We start from the raw sequence: 21,263 nt of genomic DNA on the forward strand, positions 1-21,263 counted from the left end.
GAACTGGCAGTGTGGTGCCAAGACAACAACCTCTCCCTCAATGTGAGCAAAAGAAAGGAGCTGATCGTGGACTACAGGAACAGGCGGGCCGAACAGGCCCCTATTAACATTGACGGGGCTGTAGTGGAGAGGGTCGAGAGTTTCAAGTTCCTTGGTGTCCATCACCAACAAACTGTCATGGTCCAAACATAGCAAGACAGTCGTGAAGAGGGCACGCCAAACCTTTTCCCCCTCGGGGGACAGAAAAGACTTGGCATGGGTTTCCAGATCCTCAAATGTTTCTACAGCTGCACCATCGAGAGCATCCTGACCGTTTGCATCACCGCCTGGTACGGCAACTGCTCGGCATCTGACTAAGGCGCTACAGAGAGTGGTGTGAATGGCCCAGTACATCACTGGGGCCAAGCTTCCTCACATCCAGGACCTATATAATAGGCGGTGTCAGATGGAAGCCCATAAAATTGTCAGAGACTTCAGTATATAGACTGTTTTCTCTGCTACCGCACAGCAAGCGGTACCGGAGTGCCAAGTCTAGGCCCAAAAGTCTCCTCAACAGCTTCTACCCCCAAGCCATAAGACTGCTGAACAATTAATAAAATCGCCGCCGGACAATTTACATCGACCCCCTCCCTCCTTTTGTACACTGCTATCTATGCATAGTCACATCACCCCCATCTACATGTACAAATTACTTCAACTAACCTGTACCCCCAAACACTGACTCTGTACTGGTGACCCCTGTATATAGCCTCGTTATTGTTATTTTTATTATGTTACTTTTTATTTTAGTCTACTTGGTAAATATTTTCTTAACCAACAGTGCAGTTCAAGAAGAGTTAAGGGCTTGTAAGTAAGCATTTCAAGGTACATTCTACACTTGTTGTTTTCGGCACATGACAAAGTTTGATTTGAGTTGATTTCATTTTGTGAAAATCTATGCGTTTTCTTATGATTTAGTTGAGTATAATTGTGTTGTTTGCTTAGGGGGCTCTTCTCCAAGTGTATTTCTCTGTAGGTGTTGGCTTTGTTATGGAAGTTTTGCAAATTGCTTCCTTTTAGGTGGTTGTAGAATTGAACAGCTCTTTTCTGGATTTTGATAATTAGCGGGTATCGGCCTAATTCTGATCTGCATGCATTATTTGGTGTTTTACGTTATACAGAGGATATTTTTGCAGAATTCTGCATGCAGAGTGTCAATGTGGTGTTCGTCCCATTTTGTGAATTCTTGGTTGGTGAGCGGACCCCAGACCTCATAACCGTACAGGGCAATGGGTTCTATAACTGATTCAAGTATCTTTAGCCTAATTGGCATGTCAAATTTTATGTTCCGTTTGATGGCATAGAAGGCCGTTCTTGCCTTGTCTCTCAGATCATTCACAGCTTTGTGGAAGTTACCTGTGGCTCTGATGTTTAGGCCGAGGTATGTTTTTTGTTGTTGTGTGCTCTAGGGCAACGGTGTCTGGATGGAATTTGTATTCCTGATTCTGGGAACTGGACCTTTTTTGGAAGGCCATTATTTTTGTCTTACTGAGATTTACTGTCATTGCCCAGGTCTGACAGAATCTGTGCAGAAGATCTAGGTGCTGCTGTAGGCCCTCCTTGGTTGGAGACAGAAGCACCAGATCATTAGCAAACAGTAGACATTTGACTTCAGATTCTAGTAGAGTGAGGTCAGATGGTGCAGACTGTTCTAGTGCCCTCGCCAATTCGTTGGTATATATATGTTGAAGAGGGTGGGGCTTAAGCTGCATCCCTATCTCATCCCCCAGCTCTGTGGAAAGAAATGTGTGTGGTTTTTGCCAATTTTAACCTCACACTTGTTGTTTGTGTACATGGATTTTATAATGTCGTATGTTTTTCCCCCAACACCACTTTCCATCAATTTGTATAGCAGGCCCTCATGCAAAATTGAGTTGAAAGCTTTTTTGAAATCAACAAAGCATGAGAAGACTTTGCTTTGTTTTGCTTTGTTAGTTTGTCAATTAGGTTGAACAGGGTGACTATGTGGTCTGTTGTACGGTAATTTGGTAAAAAGCCAATTTGACATTTGATCATTACATTGTTTTTGCTGAGGAAATGTACGCGTCTGCTGTTAATGATAATCCAATGGATTTTCCCAAGGTTGCTGTTGACGCATATCCCACAGAAGTTATTGGGGTCAAATTTGTCTCCACTTGTGTGGATTGGGATGATTAGTCTTTGGTTCCAAAATATGCCAGAGCTGAGGCTGATGTTAGAGAGTTTAAGTATAGCCAATTGGAATTTGTGGTCTCTATGTTTTATCATTTCATTCAGGATACCATCCACCCCACAGGCCTTTTTGGGTTGGAGGGTATTTTGTCCTGTAGTTCATAACATGTAATTGGAGAATCCAGTTGGTTCTGATAGTCTTTAATAGTTGATTCTAAGATTTGTATTTGTTCATGTATATGTGTTTGATGTTTGCTCTTTGTTATAGAGCCAAAAAGATTGGAGAAGTGGTTTATCCATACATCTCCGTTTTAGACAGATAACTCTTTGTTAGAGTTTTCCCCAGAGGTGGTTAGATTATATGGATTCTTCAATTACATTGAGCTGATTTCTGACGTGCTGTTCCTTCTTTTTCCGTAGTATATTTCTGTATTGTTTTAGTGATTCACCATAGTGAAGGCCTAGGCTCAGTTTTTCTGGGTCTCTGTTTTTGGTTGGTTAGGTTTCTCAATTTCTTTCTTAGGATTTTGCATTCTTCATCAAACCATTTGTCATTGTTGTTAATTTTCTTAGGATGTCTGCTTGACATTTTTAGATTTGATAGGGAAGCTGAGAGCTCAAACATACTGTCTAGATTTTCTACTGCCAAGTCTACACCTTCACTAATACAGTGAAACAATTAATCTTCTCCTTTCCCCCTTCTGATGACCAGGTGGCGAATCGCATCTCTGCATGTCTGGCAGACATATCAGTGTGGATGACGGATCACCACCTCAAGCTGAACCTCGGCAAGACGGAGCTGCTCTTCCTCCCGGGGAAGGACTGCCCGTTCCATGATCTCGCCATCACGGTTGACAACTCCATTGTGTCCTCCTCCCAGAGCGCTAAGAACCTTGGCGTGATCCTGGACAACACCCTGTCGTTCTCAACTAACATCAAGGCGGTGGCCCGTTCTTGTAGGTTCATGCTCTACAACATCCGCAGAGTACGACCCTGCCTCACACAGGAAGCAGCGCAGGTCCTAATCCAGGCACTTGTCATCTCCCGTCTGGATTACTGCAACTCGCTGTTGGCTGGGCTCCCTGCCTGTGCCATTAAACCCCTAAAACTCATCCAGAACGCCGCAGCCCGTCTGGTGTTCAACCTTCCCAAGTTCTCTCACGTCACCCCGCTCCTCCGCTCTCTCCACTGGCTTCCAGTTGAAGCTCGCATCCGCTACAAGACCATGGTGCTTGCCTACGGAGCTGTGAGGGGAACGGCACCTCAGTACCTCCAGGCTCTGATCAGGCCCTACACCCAAACAAGGGCACTGCGTTCATCCACCTCTGGCCTGCTCGCCTCCCTACCACTGAGGAAGTACAGTTCCCGCGCAGCCCAGTCAAAACTGTTCGCTGCTCTGGCCCCCCAATGGTGGAACAAACTCCCTCACGACGCCAGGACAGTGGAGTCAATCACCACCTTCCGGAGACACCTGAAACCCCACCTCTTTCAGGAATACCTAGGATAGGATAAAGTAATCCTTCTCACCCCCCTTAAAAGATTTAGATGCACTATTGTAAAGTGGCTGTTCCACTGGATGTCTTAAGGTGAACGCACCAATTTGTAAGTCGCTCTGGATAAGAGCGTCTGCTAAATGACTTAAATGTAATGTAAATGTAAACATTTTGTCCAGGAAATTGTCTAGAAGGGATTGAATTTGTTGTTGCCTAACTTTCCTTCCATCTATAGCATTTCTTAATATTATTCATTTCCTTTGGCTTTGATGCCTCATGATTGAGCAAAGCTCTGTTCAAGTAGAGTATGATTTTGCTCTGACCTGAGAGCGTTCAGTCAGAGACTCTGGGCTGAGGTCAGTGATAAAGTAGTCTACAGTACTACTGCCAAGAGATGAGCTATATGTGTACCTACCATAGGAGTCCCTTCGAAGCCTACCTTTGACTATGTACATACCCAGAGTCTGACAGAGCTGCAGGAGTTGTGACACGTTTTTGTTGTTGTCGTTGTGTTTAGGGGGGCATGTGAGGGGGTGTTTGTCCCCGTGTGTTGAGGGTGTCAGGCTCTTGTCCAGTTCTGGTATTTAGGTCGCCACAGACTAGTACCTGGGCCTGCAAATGGTTTATCTCCTCCTTCTTCAATGGAGAAGCTGTTGTCGTTAAAGTATGGGGATTCTATTGGGGGAGATATAGGTAGCACACAAGGAGATTTTTCTCTGTTGAGATCATTTCCTTATTCATTTCTAGCCAGATGTAAAATACCATGTTTCTTGTAGGATGACAATGTCTGTATTTCCATTTTCTTTGATGAAGTCTGGGTTCCTGCTCTTTAGGCCAAAAGCAGATGACCTCAGACCTTGTATATTCCAGGATGAGATAGTAAAAGCTTTGTGTTCCACAGTGTCTAGTGTTGTTTTCGTGAGGTTTAGGCTCGGACCATTACAGTAGGTGTGATGCTGAGCATCTGATATATATATCTCTTAGGTCGCAGGATGGGGCTTGGGCGGGTGTATTAGTGGGGGTTGGGCCTGTTGCTCTGCTCAAGGCCTGGGCATATGTGCGGCTTTATTACAGTAGACTAAAAACAGTTGCATGCATTCGTGAATTGCAAAGTATTCATTGTCTAGGCTAATTATCCAAAGCTCCCTTTGTTATTAATTTCAAAACTAAAATGCTCGATTGCATTTCAAAGCATGAATGTCTCCTATGCTGTGTGATGCCATGAACGAATGACTGATTGATTAATACAGTAGCCTATATATTGAAATATAAGAGTAATAAGTAAGTTACGGTATTTCGTCTAAACAGGACGTGCTCTTAGGCCTACAGCTCGATGGTGGTTATACAAGGCTGCTATACAAAGCCTACTATTGATAATGACATTACATATTATTATACCCTGGAGGGTTTTTTTCTAGGCTAAGATATTTCAACAAGTCCAGGCGATAACAGAGCTACAGTGATAACTCGAGCTTGGTTCCCAAGTTTCTAAACCATACCAAACCATGTTCGGTATAGTGTCGCCTAAATATTTGAATTGAGGAAATGTGATAATCATTTGAATATTTTAGCGATCCCCAGTAGACGTCCTAAATGCCCCCAGCCTTCAGATGTGAGCTAAACAGTGCACTGAGATGAGTTTTAAGGCTATGGATGCGAAAGTGAATTTTCATCATTTCCAAACGTTTAAGTCAGTTGTATGCTGATTTGCGATCTATTAACAGCATAATCATTAGGATATTAAATAGGCGCTACAGGCGCTATAGCGCTATTGGTTCCGGCGCCGACAGAGATGGCCGCCTCGCTTCGCGTTCCTAGGAAACTATGCAGTTTTTTGTTTTTTTTACATGTTATTTCTTACATTAGTACCCCAGGTCATCTTAGGTTTCATTACATACAGTCGAGAAGAACTACTGAATATAAGATCAGCGTCAACTCACCATCAGTACGACCAAGAATATGTTTTCCGCGACGCGGATCCTGTGTTCTGCCTTACAAACAGGCCAACGGAATTGATTCCAGGCAGCGACCCCAAAAAACGACTTCGTAAAAGAGGGAAACGTAGCGGTCTTCTGGTCAGACTCCGGACACGGGCACATCGTGCACCACTCCCTAGCATTCTTCTTGCCAATGTCCAGTCTCTTGACAACAAGGTTGATGAAATCCGAGCAAGGGTAGCATTCCAGAGGGACATCAGAGACTAACGTTCTCTGCTTCACGGAAACATGGCTCACTGGAGAGACGCTATCCGGGGCGGTGCAGCCAACGGGTTTCTCCACGCATCGCGCCGACAGAAACAAACATCTTTCTGGTAAGAAGAGTGGCGAGGGCATATGCCTCATGACTAACGAGACATGGTGTGATGAAGGAAACATACAGGAACTCAAATCCTTCTGTTCACCTGATTTAGAATTCCTCACAATCAAATGTAGACCGCATTATCTACCAAGAGAATTCTCTTCGATTATAATCACAGCCGTATATATCCCCCCCCAAGCAGACACATCGATGGCTCTGAACGAACTTTATTTAACTCTTTGCAAACTGGAAACCATTTATCCGGAGGCTGCATTCATTGTAGCTGGGGAGTTTAACAAAGCTAATCTGAAAACAAGACTCCCTAAATTTTATCAGCATATCGATTGCGCAACCAGGGGTGGTAAAACCCTGGATCATTGTTACTCTAACTTCCGCGACACATATAAGGCCCTGCCCCGCCCCCCTTTCGGAAAAGCTGACCACGACTCCATTTTGTTGATCCCTGCCTACAGACAGAAACTTAAACAAGAGGCTCCCACGCTGAGGTCTGTCCAACGCTGGTCCGACCAAGCTGACTCCACACTCCAAGACTGCTTCCATCACGTGGACTGGGACATGTTTCGTATTGCGTCAGATAACAATATTGACGAATACGCTGATTCGGTGTGCGAGTTCATTAGAACGTGCGTTGAAGATGTCGTTCCCATAGCAACGATAAAAACATTCCCTAACCAGAAACCGTGGATTGATGGCAGCATTCGCGTGAAACTGAAAGCGCGAACCACTGCTTTTAATCAGGGCAATGTGTCTGGTAACATGACCGAAAACAAACAGTGCAGCTATTCCCTCCGCAAGGCTATCAAACAAGCTAAGCGTCAGTACAGAGACAAAGTAGAATCTCAATTCAATGGCTCAGACACAAGAGGCATGTGGCAGGTCTACAGTCAATCACGGACTACAAGAAGAAACCCAGCCCAGTCACGGACCAGGATGTCTTGCTCCCAGGCAGACTAAATAACATTTTTGCCCGCTTTGAGGACAATACAGTGCCACTGACACGGCCTGCAACGAAAACATGCGGTCTCTCCTTCACTGCAGCCGAGGTGAGTAAGACATTTAAACGTGTTAACCCTCGCAAGGCTGCAGGCCCAGACGGCATCCCCAGCCGCGCCCTCAGAGCATGCGCAGACCAGCTGGCCGGTGTGTTTATGGACATATTCAATCAATCCCTATACCAGTCTGCTGTTCCCACATGCTTCAAGAGGGCCACCATTGTTCCTGTTCCCAAGAAAGCTAAGGTAACTGAGCTAAACGACTACCGCCCCGTAGCACTCACTTCCGTCATCATGAAGTGCTTTGAGAGACTAGTCAAGGACCATATCACCTCCACCCTACCTGACACCCTAGACCCACTCCAATTTGCTTACCGCCCAAATAGGTCCACAGACGATGCAATCTCAACCACACTGCACACTGCCCTAACCCATCTGGACAAGAGGAATACCTATGTGAGAATGCTACTACAGCTCGGCATTCAACACCATAGTACCCTCCAAGCTCGTCATCAAGCTCGAGACCCTGGGTCTCGACCCCGCCCTGTGCAACTGGGTACTGGACTTCCTGACGGGCCGCCCCCAGGTGGTGAGGGTAGGCAACAACATCTCCTCCCCGCTGATCATCAACACGGGGGCCCCACAAGGGTGCGTTCTGAGCCCTCTCCTGTACTCCCTGTTCACCCACGACTGCGTGTCCACGCACGCCTCCAACTCAATCATCAAGTTTGCAGACGACACAACAGTGGTAGGCTTGATTACCAACAACGACGAGACGGCCTACAGGGAGGAGGTGAGGGCCCTCGGAGTGTGGGGTCAGGAAAATAACCTCACACTCAACGTCAACAAAACTAAGGAGATGATTGTGGACTTCAGGAAACAGCAGAGGGAACACCCCCCTATCCACATCGATGGAACAGTAGTGGAGAGGGTAGCAAGTTAAGTTCCTCGGCATACACATCACAGACAAACTGAATTGGTCCACTCACACAGACAGCGTCGTGAAGAAGGCGCAGCAGCGCTTCTTCAACCTCAGGAGGCTGAAGAAATTCGGCTTGTCACCAAAAGCACTCACAAACTTCTACAGATGCACAATCGAGAGCATCCTGGCGGGCTGTATCACCGCCTGGTACGGCAACTGCTCCGCCCTCAACCGTAAGGCTCTCCAGAGGGTAGTGAGGTCTGCACAACGCATCACCGGGGGCAAACTACCTGCCCTCCAGGACACCTACACCACACGATGTTACAGGAAGGCCATAAAGATCATCAAGGACATCAACCACCCGAGCCACTGCCTGTTCACCCCGCTATCATCCAGAAGGCGAGGTCAGTACAGGTGCATCAAAGCTGGGACCGAGAGACTGAAAAACAGCTTCCATCTCAAGGCCATCAGACTGTTAAACAGCCACCACTAACATTGAGTGGCTGCTGCCAACACACTGACATTGACACTGACCCAACTCCAGCCACTTTAATAATGGGAATTGATGGGAAATGATGTAAATATATCACTAGCCACTTTAAACAATGCTACCTTATATAATGTTACTTACCCTACATTATTCATCTCATATGCATACGTATATACTGTACTCTATATCATCGACTGCATCCTTATGTAATACATGTATCACTAGCCACTTTAACTATGCCACTTTGTTTACTTTGTCTACATACTCATCTCATATGTATATACTGTACTCGATACCATCTACTGTATGCTGCCCTGTACCATCACTCATTCATATATCCTTATGTACATATTCTTCATCCCCTTACACTGTGTATAAGACAGTAGTTGTGGAATTGTTAGTTAGATTACTTGTTGGTTATTACTGCATTGTCGGAACTAGAAGCACAAGCATTTCGCTACACTCGCACTAACATCTGCTAACCATGTGTATGTGACAAATAAAATTTGATTTGATCTTTTTTATTGATGCATTATTCAATTCATACGCACAAAAAATATATTAACAAAAGCATTCATTGAGAAAGTTGATACATGTGGGCCCTTCATTTATAGGCTATGCAGAGCAACTTTGTTCAATTGATCAAATCAGTTATTGTAGACCAAAGAAAATGACAGATGTGGTGTGTTGTGCTTGTGTACATAATTACATTACCCGACCACCCCCAGTAAAACTAATCCCATATGAATAGGGTTTAAGGCAAGGGCTGTTTCCTCGTCTCTGACGCTGATGCCTCTGCCATTGTCCTCAATCCAAATATGCTGGTTCATTTTGCTATTATGCACATGGCACCATAGGGATCGGCACCAATTCTACGGCGCACTGAAGACTATGTTTCATAACCACGGACAACGACCATATCCAACGCGGCAGAAAGCTCATGTTATAAAAAATATTATTATTCGGTTTATTAGTGTTACACCATTATTTATAATATCACCATACACGTTTAAGAAGTGATGGACTGTGCCTTCCCTGTGGCCTCCGCAATGGAGTAGTCCACTGAGACATGCGCGAATCAGACAGATGTCTTGACTAAAGAAATCTCGGTCGACCAAACAGCCTATCGACCAAACAACTAAATGGGGCCCTATGATTTTCACATGGGGATTATTATTATTGTTTTTTATTGTTTTTTTACATGTGAAACGGCAAATGTGATTTTCAACATGAATCTATTCAACACAGTTCCCTCGTAACGAGGTTTTCGCAGTAGGCTATAGGCCCAAAAGCTTATCACTGCATATTGGCTTTGCTTGAATTGCCCTGCCAATGCATTGTTGTTCTTCTCAGATCATTTAAAAAATATACAGTACCAGTCAAAAAGTTTGGACTTTTACATTGTAGAACAATAGCGAAGACATCAAAACTATGAAATATCACGTATGGAATCATGTAGTAACCAAAAAAGTGTTAAAACAAATCAAAATATATTTTATATTCTTCAAAAAAGCCACTGGTCTAATGTCCATTGCTCGTGTTTCTTGGCCCAAGCAAGTCTATTCTTCTTATTGGTGCCCTTTCTCAATGGTTTCTTTGCAGCATTTGGACTATTAAGGCCTGATTCACGCAGTCTCCTCTGAACAGTTGATGTTGAGATGTGTCTGTTACATGAACTCAGTGAATAATTTATTTGGGCTGCAATCTGAGGTGCAGGTAACTCTAATTAATTTATCCTCTGCAGCAGAGGTAACTCTGGGTCTTCCTTTCCTGTGGCGGTCCTCATGAGAGACTGTTTCATCATAGCACTTCATGGTTTTTGCAACTGCACTTAAAGAAACATTAATAGTTTTTGGAATTTTCCAAAAATGTCTTAAAGTAATGATGGACGGTCATTTCTCTTTGCTTATTTGAGCTATTCTTTTACCATTTAGGGCTATCTACAACACAACTGATTGTCTCAAATGCATTAAGAAGGAAAGAAATTCCACAAATATTATTTTTTAACAAGGCACACCTTTTAATTGAAATGCATTCCAGGTGACTATCTCATGAAGCTGGTTTGCTTGATTGACTAATATACACTACATGACCAAAAGTTGGCGGTCAGCACTCGGCTGTCCCGTTCTGTGAGCTTGTGTGGCCTACCATTTTGCGGCTGAGCCGCTGTTGCGCCTAGACGTTTTTCCACTTCACAATAACAGCACTTACAGTTGACCGGGACAGCTCAAGCAGGGTAGACATTTGACTAACTGCCTTGATGGAAAGGTGGCATCCTATGACGGTGCCACGTTGAAAGTCACTGAGCTCTTCAGTAAGGCTATTCTACTGCCAATGTCTATCTATGGAGATTGCATGGCTGTGTGCTCGATTTTATAGACCTGTCAGCAACGGTTGTGGCTGAAATAGCCAAATTCACTCATTTGAAGGGGTGTCCACATACTTTGTATATATAGTGTATGTGCAGATATCCTGTGTAGATATACTGTGTAGATATACTGTGCATGCGGACTGTACTGTATATGTTCCATGTCCTCCGAAGCCAGATGTGCACATTACACTGACATTACATACTGGCACAGAAGATAGCGTCATACTGTCTTTCGAGTTCTGACCCAACTTTGCTTCTTTTGGCGTTTATCTTGACTTTTTTGGATGAAATGTATCTGCTATCAGTTCTTATGATCGACAATAACTTTTGAACATCAGATCGGCATTTACTAACCTCAATTCTGGCTTCAACTTCAACTCATCTGCCCTGGGCTGTTAGTGTAATTCCGACACAATTTTCGGGCTACCCAAGACTAAACAGATTGCAGGAGAGAAGGAGTCCTGCCAAGATTTAGGCGCAGGGATAACTGGCCACCTCTTCCCTCCATTTTATTGGCCAGACACTTGATAATAAGATGGATGACCTCCAATTGTGAATTTGATATCAACAGGACCCTCGAACTGCAATATTCTCTGCTTTTCTGAAACATGGCTTTTGGTTAAGATACCCCCCATGGCTATCCAACTCAATGGATTCTCCATTCACCAAGCGGACAGGACATTGCATATAGGGAAATCCTAGAGGGGGAGGGTATGACTCTTCATCAACAGCAAATGGTGTGCTGACTCTAGCCCAGTGGAAGCCTTGACGCGTTGTTCACCTGTCTTAGAAGACTTTTAACAATCAGGTATTCTATCACCTGAGAGAGTTGTCAGCTGTTATCATGACTGCTGCATATATTCCACCTCAGGAAAAGAAAAACAACAAGCTGCCATGTAAACTGGACAAGACTATAAACAAGCAGAAAACCATGAACCTGGAAGCTGCTTTTTTGGTTGCCGGTGATTTTAATTCTGCGTCATTAAGACAGGTAATAAATACCCAACTTACATCAACACGTCTCCTTTGCCACTCGGGCTGATAAAGTCCTAGATCACGGTTGCTCTACTCACAAGCAAGCATACAAGGCCCTCCCTCATCCACCGTTTGGCAATCAGATCATGACTCTATACTACTGCCTACAAGCAGAAGCTCAAACAGGAAATACCCGTGACGTGCTCCGTAGATAAATGGTCCTATCAATCAAAGGCTATGCTTCAGGACTGCTTTGTTAGCGCTGACTGTACCCGGACTCTGCAGATAGCATCGACAACTAACCACCTCCGCCACCGGCTTCATTAGGAAATGCATCACCAATGTTGTCCCCGCAGTGAAGGGTCGCTGCTTCCCCAATCAAAAGCCCTAGATCCCCAAGCAAAAGCCCTAGATTAACACCAAGGTTGCAGCCAACCCAGAGACTATGGCTGAGGACAAGAAATCCTGCTACGACCTCCGCAGAACCATCAAACAAGCAACAGGACAAAATAAAAACAAGGTGGAATCCTATTAGACAGGTTCCAACACGCACCGCATGTGGCAGGGGCTACAGTCGTGGCCAAAAGTTTTGAGAATGACACAAATATTAATTTCCACAAAGTTTGCGGCTTCAGTGTCTTTAGATATTTTTGTCAGATGTTACTATGGAATACTGAAGTATAATTACAAGCATTTTATAAGTGTCAAAGGCTTTTATTGACAATTACATGAAGTTGATGCATAGAGGCAATATTTGCAGTGTTGACCCTTCATATTCAAGACCTCTGCAATCCGCCCTGGCATGCTGTCAATTAACTTCTGGGCCACATCCTGACTGATGGCAGTCCATTCTTGCATAATCACTGCTTGGAGTTTGTCAGAATATGTGGGTTTTTGTTTGTCCACCCACCTCTTGATCACAAGTTCTCAATGGGATTAAGGTCTGGAGAGTTTCCTGGCCATGGGCCCATAATATCGATGTTTTGTTCCCCGAGCCACTTAGTCATGGCAAGGTGCTCCAGCATGCTGGAAAAGGCATTGTTTGTCACCAAACTGTTCCTGGATGGTTGGGAGAAGTTGCTCTCAGAGAATGTGTTGGTACCATTCTGTATTCATGGCTGTGTTCTTAGGCAAAATTGTGAGTGAGCCCACTCCCTTTGCTGAGAAGCAACCCCACACATGAATGGTCTCAGGATGCTTTACTGTTGGCATGACTGATGCTAGCGCTCACCTTGTCTTCTCCGGACAAGCTTTTTTCCGGATGCCCCAAACAATCGGAAAGGGGATTCATCAGAGAAAATGACTTTACCCCAGTCCTCAGCAGTCCAATCCCTGTACCTTTTGCAGAATATCAGTCTATCCCTGATGTTTTTCCTATAGAGAAGTGGCTTCTTTCCTGCCCTTCTTGACACCAGGCCATCCTCCAAAAGTCTTTGCCTCACTGTGCGTGCAGATGCACTCACACCTGCCTGCTGCCATTCCTGAGCAAGCTCTGTACTGGTGGTGCCCCGATCCTGCAGCTGAATCAACTTTAGGAGACAGTCCTAGCACTTGCTGGACTTTCTTGGGCGCCCTGATGCCTTCTTCACAACAATTGAACCGCTCTCCTTGAAGTTCTTGATGATCCGTTAAATGGTTGATTTAGGTGCAATCTCACTGGCAGCAATATCCTTGCCTGTGAAGCCCTTTTTGTGCAAAGCAATGATGACGGCACGTGTTTCCTTGCAGGTAATCATGTTTGACAGAGGAAGAACAATGATTCCAAGCACCACCCTCCTTTTGAAGCTTCCAGTCTGTTATTCGAACTCAATCAGCATGACAGGGTGATCTCCAGCTTTGCCCTCGTCAACACTCACACCTGTGTTAACGAGAGAATCACTGACATGATGTCAGCTGGTCCTTTTGTGGCAGGGTTGAAATGCAGTGGAAATGTTTTTGGGGGGATACAGTTCATTTGCATGGCAAAGAGGGACTTTGCATTAATTGCAATTCATCTGATCACTCTTCATAACATTCTGGAGTATATGCAAATTCCCATCATCCAAACTGAGGCAGCAGACTTTGTGAAAATTAATATTTGTGTCATTCTCAAAACTTTTGGCCATGACTGTACAGTCCATTACGGATTACAAAGGAAGAACCAGCAGTGATCTGCCCAACGATGCCTCTTTACCAGACGAACACAATGCATTTTATACATACTTCGACCAAAACACCAAGCCGTGCATGAGGGCCCCCGCCCACCCAGAGGACTAGGTGATCTCGATCACCGAGATCGCAGGCCGGACAGTATTGCCGGACGTGTTTTCAGAGCATGCACAGAACAGCTGGCAGGCATATTTACGGTCATGTTCAACCTCTCCTTGTCCCAGTCTGTAACCCCCACATCTCAAGCTGACCGCCAATATTCCTGTTCTTAAGAACTCTAAGGCTACCTGCCACAAAGACGACCACCCTGTATCACAATCCCCACCTGCAATAACATCTGCTAAAGACTTGTATGTGACCAATACAATTTGATTGAAGTACTTTTAAAGGCTGGTTATGGCACGCATCAACTCCATCATCCCAGACACCCCTGACCCACTCCAATTTGCATAAAGCCCCAACAATCTCAACTGCACTCCACACTGCCCTCATCCACCTAGATAAGAGGAATACGTGAGAATGCTGTTCATTGACTACAGCATTCAACACCATAGTCTCCTTCAAGCTCATCACCAAGCATGGGACCCTAGGACTGAACACCTCCCTCTGCAACTGGATCTTGGACTTTCTGACAGGCAGACCCCAGGTGGTGAGGGTAGGCAACATCACCTCCGCCATGCTGACCCACACGAACACGGAGTAGAGGAGGGGGTGTGTGCTTACTCCCCTCCTGTACGCCATGTTCACCCACAACTGCGTGGTCATGCACAACTCCAACACCATCATCAAGTTGGTTGACGACATGACGGGGTTAGGCCTGATCACCGGCGAAAATGGGAAGGCCAACAGGGAGGAGGTCAGTGAGCTGGCAGTGTGGTGCCAGAACAACCTCTCCGTCAATGCCAGTAAGACCAAGGAGTTGATCGTGGACTACAGAAAACAGGGGGCGAGTACGCTCCTATCCACATCAACAGGGCACTAGTGGAGCAGGTCGAGAGCTTCAAGTTCCTCTGTGTCTAAAATGGTCCACGCACACAGTCAAGAAGATGGAACAACTGTGCCACCTCCCCCTCAGGAGGTTGAAAAGGTTTGGTGTGGGCCCTCAAATCCTTAAAGAGTTATACAGCTGCCAAACTGAGAGCATCTTGACTGGCTGCATCACTGCTTGTTATGGCAACTGCACCACCCTCGATCGCATGGTGCTATATAGGGTGGTGCAGAACACCCAGTACATCACTCAGGGGCCGAGCTCCCTGAGATTCAGGACCTCTATATCAGGCGGTGTGTGATAGAGACTCCAGATACCCAAGCCATAGACTGTTCACTCTGCTTCAGCACGGCATTCGGTACCGGAGCAACAAGTCTGACCTCAACAGGCTCCTGACCAGCTTCTATCTCCAAGCCATAAGACTGCTAAATAGCTAACAAAATGGCTACACGGACTTTCTGCATTGACCCTTTTATTTTATTTTTTAGTTTTGCACTGACTCTATGCACACACACACACACACACACACACACACACACACACACACACACACACACGCTTCATTTGCTCACACACACACATACACACGTGCACATTACACACACAAACAATCATCAAATACGCCGCTGCTACTCTGTTTATCATATATCCTGATGCCTCGTCACCTAACACACTATACATATCTACCCCTACAACTCCAGTATCCAGTACATTGTATGGTATTGGCACTGACCCTGGAACTGAGCCTGTAAGTAGCTTACTCACTTTCTCCTGTTCTTATTATTTCTATTTCTCGTGTGTTTTTGTTCTAATTTATAGTACTAGTGATTATTTCTTTGTTGGGAAAGAGCTTGCAAGACAGGCATCTCACTGTACTTGTGCACGTGACAATACAACTTGAAACTACACTCTTAGAAAACAGGGTTCCAAAAAGGGTTATTCGGCTGTCCCCATAGGAGAACCCTTTTTGGTTCCATGTAGAACCCTCTGTGGAAAGCTTCTACCTAGAAGCTAAAGAGTTCTTCAAAGGGTTCCCCTATGGGGACAGACAAATTGTGTAGTGTCCTCCCCAGGCCCAAACTCACCCGGAAGTAATCGCTGCACGCCGCCAGCACTGCTTTATGGGCGTGGAACTTCTGGTCGCCGGCGACCAGGGTGACATCACAGAGTAGGCCATCCTTCCTCTGCTGGTTGAGGGCGGAGAGGACGGAGTCCTGGTGAGACTTGGACTGGCATAGCCTCTGGTCTGTTACCAGCTCCTGCCCACTGGGAGGGAGGGACAGAGGGAAGAAAGGAGCGGGAGAGAGAGTGAGGGAAAGGGAGAGATATCAGTCAAGGCTGTGGGAATATCTCTGTCTCTCGTCTCTCTGCTCATCTCAGTCATTTAGCAGATGCTCTTATCCAGAGTGACTTACAGGAGCAATTAGGGCCTTGCTCAAGGGAACATGAACAGATTTTTCACCTATTCAAGTGAGGGATTCAAACCAGCGACCTTTCGTTACTGGCCCAACACTCTTAATCGCTAGGCTACCTGCCGCATCTCCTTGTTTGTGTCTCTTGTTCTCCTAGCTGTCCATTTCATATGTCTGTTTATTAGTCAACTAGCTGTCAGTCCTTTTTTCTGCCTGTCTGCAGTTTGGTCTGTCACTACAAATAACTAAATACTATTGAAGGTATGAGAACACAAGTCTGGTGTGTGTGTGTGTGTGTGTGTGTGTTATCAGGGTTCGTGGTGAAGCACAGGAGCCCCCTGCTGGCCATCTCTAAGGCCCAGCAGCTGTAGTTCAAGATTGTCAACGGGCTGCTCCACCCTAACAAGGCCCTGAGGAACAGCCTACCCCTCTACCTACAGTGTGTGTGGCCTGACAGAGTAATAGCCCAGGAATGAGGAACAGGTCGCCACAGGCTGAGAGGTAGAGTCATGATTCTAATCTGACAGAGAAGTGTGTGTGTGGAGGGGGTGGTTGACTGCTCTTACCACACCTGCCAACATGCTGCCCCACTGAAGCTCAGACCAGCCATGCCAAACTAAGGTTGGTCAGAGGTTAGTTAACTGTAGTATATGGGGTGAGCTAACACTGCAGATGGCAAAATGAGTCTCACACCCGATTACAAAATGCTGGAAACGGTTGTAGAGCTGTGTGTGTGTGTGTGTGTGTGTGTGTGTGTATGTGTGTGTGTGTGTGTGTGTGTGTGTGTGTGTTTCACTTGTGGTCATGTGCGTGTACAGATTCACCAGTTTACAGATTTACCTGACACAAGGTTCAGATGGCATGCTCCCAGAGAAGGAGAGAAGAGGTGGAACAGTATTCTGTGATTCCTGAGGGCTGCAGTTACTTCCTGCATTAGCCTGGAAAGAGAAACAGAGAAGGCACATTTCAATCAACTAACTACTAACCCCTAATACAAAGCAGACTGAAAGTCCACCTGAAGAGGCACTTCAGCTTAATGAATAGAATGACGAAGACGCCAAGAAAGACCACAACCTGGGCTTCCAACTGACACTCTGTGGCTAAGAATATAATATATTTCTAAACACCTCTACGTTAATGTGGATGCTACCATGATTACGGATAGTCCAGAATGAATCGTGAATAAGGATGAGTGAGAAAGTTAGACGCACAAATATCAATGGTGAGAGGTTAGAGTTCCATTGGAGAATTTTTGTATTTGTATGTATTATGGACCCCCAGCTACTCTTCCTGGGGTCCAGCAAAATGAAGGCAGTTTATACAATTTTAAAACATTACAATACATTCACAGATTTCACAACACACTGTGTGCCCTCAGGCCCCTACTCCATCCACTACCACATATCTACAGTACTAAATCCATGTGTATGTATAGTGCGTATGTTATCGTGTGTGTGTGTGTATCTGTGCCAATGTTTGTGTTGTTTCACAGTCCCCGCTGTTCCATAAAGAGTTTTTTTATCTTTTTTTTTTTTTTTGCATCAGTTACTTGATATGGAATAGAGTTCCATGTAGTACTGTGTGACTCCCATAGTCTGTTCTGGACTTGGGGACTGTGAAGAGACCTCTTGTGGCATGTCTTATGGGGTATGCATGGGTGTCCGAGCTGTGTGCCAGTATGATATTTGTGCGTCCAACTTTCTCATTATTCACTTCAATTCAATTAATTCAGCATTACCTGTAATAATTGTAGAGTCCACATTCATGTAGAAGGGTTTACAAACATATTCTATTCATATTTACAATAAAAGTGACTCCATAAATCACACAATATATAATTTACCATTCATTTCCATTGGGTATAAAATTATCTGAAACACAACCAAAACAAACAGCAAATGCATCAAACATATGTGTATATACAAGCTTGATGTAGTCAATGTGTGCTAAGAATATGGGACCAAATACTTCACTTTTTACTACTTTAATACACATAAGTGAATTTGTCCCAATACTTTTGGTCCCCTAAAATGGAGGGACCATAATTTCTAGACGGTTCACACGAAATGGATGAAAATACCCTCAAATTAAAGTTGACAGTCTGCACTTTAACTTAATCATCGTTTGATTTCAAGTATAGAGCCAAAAGATTTAAAAAATGCTTTACTGTCCCAATAAAGCCACTGCAGGGCCTGGCGTGGCTATTTTAGATTTAAAAATAAATATTTTAGATTAAAAATAAATAAAACAATGTTTTTAGTAGCCTATTCGCCAAATGCGATGTGATGCACTTGATTCAGTTTCCCTGCATCCCGGGGAGGTGGAGTGTTCCCATTTTGAACCATTTTCTTTGTCTGAAGATACAAACTCTTTCAAATCTCTTTTAAATAATTTCATCTCCCCAGAGAGCAAAATCAGGTGCACCTGTAGGCATATCGCTGGCCAATCAGATTGCTTAGATCGCTGTGTCTACAGCAGCTACCACAAGCCCACAGCAAATTTGATTGGAAATATAACTTTTCCCTGTGGTTCTCTGCCCACGCACCATAGTTAGGCCATTGATCATTTAATTGATGTCACACAATACATTGTAGGCGCACATGATCTCCTGCGCCCAGCAGAGAATCGCACTTGTCTTGCATTTTGACTAAGAAAGTGATCTTAACTAAGAAAAGGTTGTTGGCCACTGATGTAGTCTATACAGTATGACCTATTATATGTATTAATTAGCGGTTCATTTGATGTTGTTTAATATGCAGCATGAAACCTAACGCAAACCTGATCTACTTTGATTGGCCTCCGTGACAGTGATTAAATGGTTACGTTTGTGGCCATCTAGCCTGCTATCTCCTGGTTGCCGAGCCATATCAGGGCATTATGTTCTAGTCTCAGTCTCATTAATTCAACTAGGCCTATGGTTTATTATGTGTCTAGTTGCATGTTTAGATTAGTTTATTAAGACTCCCATGAGCTACTGCACATGCAGCAGCTACTCTTCCTGGGGTCCACAAAACATACAAATACATGACAAACTACAGAGCAGTAATGGACAAGAACAAAAGAGATACACATTTAAATAAAAACAAGAGAGTTACAAGAAGGTCACCAAGAGACAACAAAAATACAATGTACACACTACTCATATACACTGTGTGTACAAAACATTATGAACACCTGCTCTTACCATGACTTAGACTGACCAGGTGAATCCAGGTGAAAGCTATGATCCTTTATTAATGTCCCTTGTTAAATACACTTCAATCAGTGTAGGTGAAGGGGAGAAGACAGGGTAAAGAAGGATTTTTAAGCTTTGAGACAATTGAGACATGGATTGTGTGTGTGCCATTCAGAGGGTGAATGGGTAAGACAAAAGATTTAACTGCCTTTAAACAGGGTATGGTAGAAGATGCCAGGTACACCGGTTTGATTGTGTCAAGAACTTCAACGCTGCTAGGTTTTTCATGCTCAACAGTTTCCTGTGTGTATCAAGAATGGTTCACGACCCAAAGGACGTCCAGCCAACTTGGCACAACTGTAGGAAGCATTGGAATCAACATGGGCCAGTATCCCATTCCCTGTGGAGTGGTTTCGACACCTTGTTGAGTACATGCTCCAAAGATATAGGCTGTTCTGAGGGAAAAACTCAAAATTAGGAAGGTGTCTTAATATTTTGTACACTCAGTGTATACACATATTCTTATATGCAGTACAGTTAAATTAGATCTTTAGAAAAAGGCACTGTGATACATGTTTTTATCTGTTTTTTTAAGCTAAACTTGCTTTTTGCCCAAGTAATCTCTTGTGGCAGAGCATTCCACGATGATATGGCTCAATACATAACTAAGCGATGCATTAAACCAGTTTTTGGTTTGGAGACCGTGAAGAAACCTGTAGTGGCGTGTCTGGTGGGGTATGTACAGTGCCTTCGGAAAGTATTCAGACCCCTAGACTTTTTCCACATTTTGTTACATTTACAGCCCTTTTCTAAAATAGATTAAATACAAATCCTCAGCATTCTACACACAATACCCCATAATGACAAAGCAAACTTTTTTTTTAAATGTTTCCAATTTTATAAAAAATTAAAAACAGAAATACCTTATTCATATTTCCTATGAGTCTCGAAATTGAGCTCAGGTGCATCCTGTTTCCATTGATATCCTTGAGATGTTTCTACAACTTGGAGTCCAACTGTCTCTTATATATAAATAAATAAATATATATATATATATATATATATTTTTTTTTTTAAATATGTATATATATATATTTTTTTTTTAAATATATATATATATTTTAAAAAATATATATGAAAAATATAAATATATAAAAATATATATAAATATATATATATATAAATAGAAATGTAAATATATATAAATATATACTGCTCAAAAAAATTAAAGGGAACACTTAAACAACACAATGTAACTCCAAGTCAATCACACTTCTGTGAAATCAAACTGTCCACTTAGGAAGCAACACTGATTGACAATAAATTTCACATGCTGTCGTGCAAATGGAATAGACAACAGGTGGAAATTATAGGCAATTAGCAAGACAAGGAGTGGTAAAGGAGTGGTTCTGCAGGTGGTGACCACAGACCACTTCTCAGTTCCTATGCTTCCTGGCTGATGTTTTGGTCACTTTTGAATGCTGGCGGTGCTTTCACTCTAGTGGTAGCATGAGACGGAGTCTACAATCCACACAAGTGGCTCAGGCAGTGCAGCTCATCCAGGATGGCACATCAATGCGAGCTGTGACAAGAAGGTTTGCTGTGTCTGTCAGCGTAGTATCCAGAGCATGGAGGCGCGATCAGGAGACAGGCCAGTACATCAGGAGACGTGGAGGAGGCCATAGGAGGGCAACAACCCAGCAGCAGGACCACTACCTCCGCCTTTGTGCAAGGAGGAGCAGGAGGAGCACTGCCAGAGCCCTGCAAAATGACCTCCAGCAGGCCACA

The 21,263-nt window shown here is 44.1% G+C and overlaps 1 protein-coding gene across 3 annotated transcripts in view; it reads right to left on the reverse strand.

Annotated features, from left to right (window-relative positions):
• klhl32 (kelch-like family member 32) overlaps positions 1 to 21,263 on the reverse strand; it is a 53,408-nt gene that overhangs the window by 10,538 nt on the left and 21,607 nt on the right. For all 3 annotated transcript variants that reach the window (XM_065011133.1, XM_029629463.2, XM_029629480.2), the window contains exons 2-3: positions 17,141 to 17,238; positions 15,974 to 16,154 (exon numbers count right to left, since the gene is read on the reverse strand). In XM_065011133.1, the coding sequence (XP_064867205.1) occupies positions 15,974 to 16,154; positions 17,141 to 17,163 (204 nt within the window). In that variant the 5' untranslated portion in view covers positions 17,164 to 17,238. The remainder of the gene's footprint in view (positions 1 to 15,973; positions 16,155 to 17,140; positions 17,239 to 21,263) is intronic.

The sequence above is a fragment of the Oncorhynchus nerka genome, linkage group LG3 (assembly GCF_034236695.1).
Source record: "Oncorhynchus nerka isolate Pitt River linkage group LG3, Oner_Uvic_2.0, whole genome shotgun sequence".
In the NCBI taxonomy this organism is placed as follows: Eukaryota; Metazoa; Chordata; class Actinopteri; order Salmoniformes; family Salmonidae; genus Oncorhynchus; species Oncorhynchus nerka.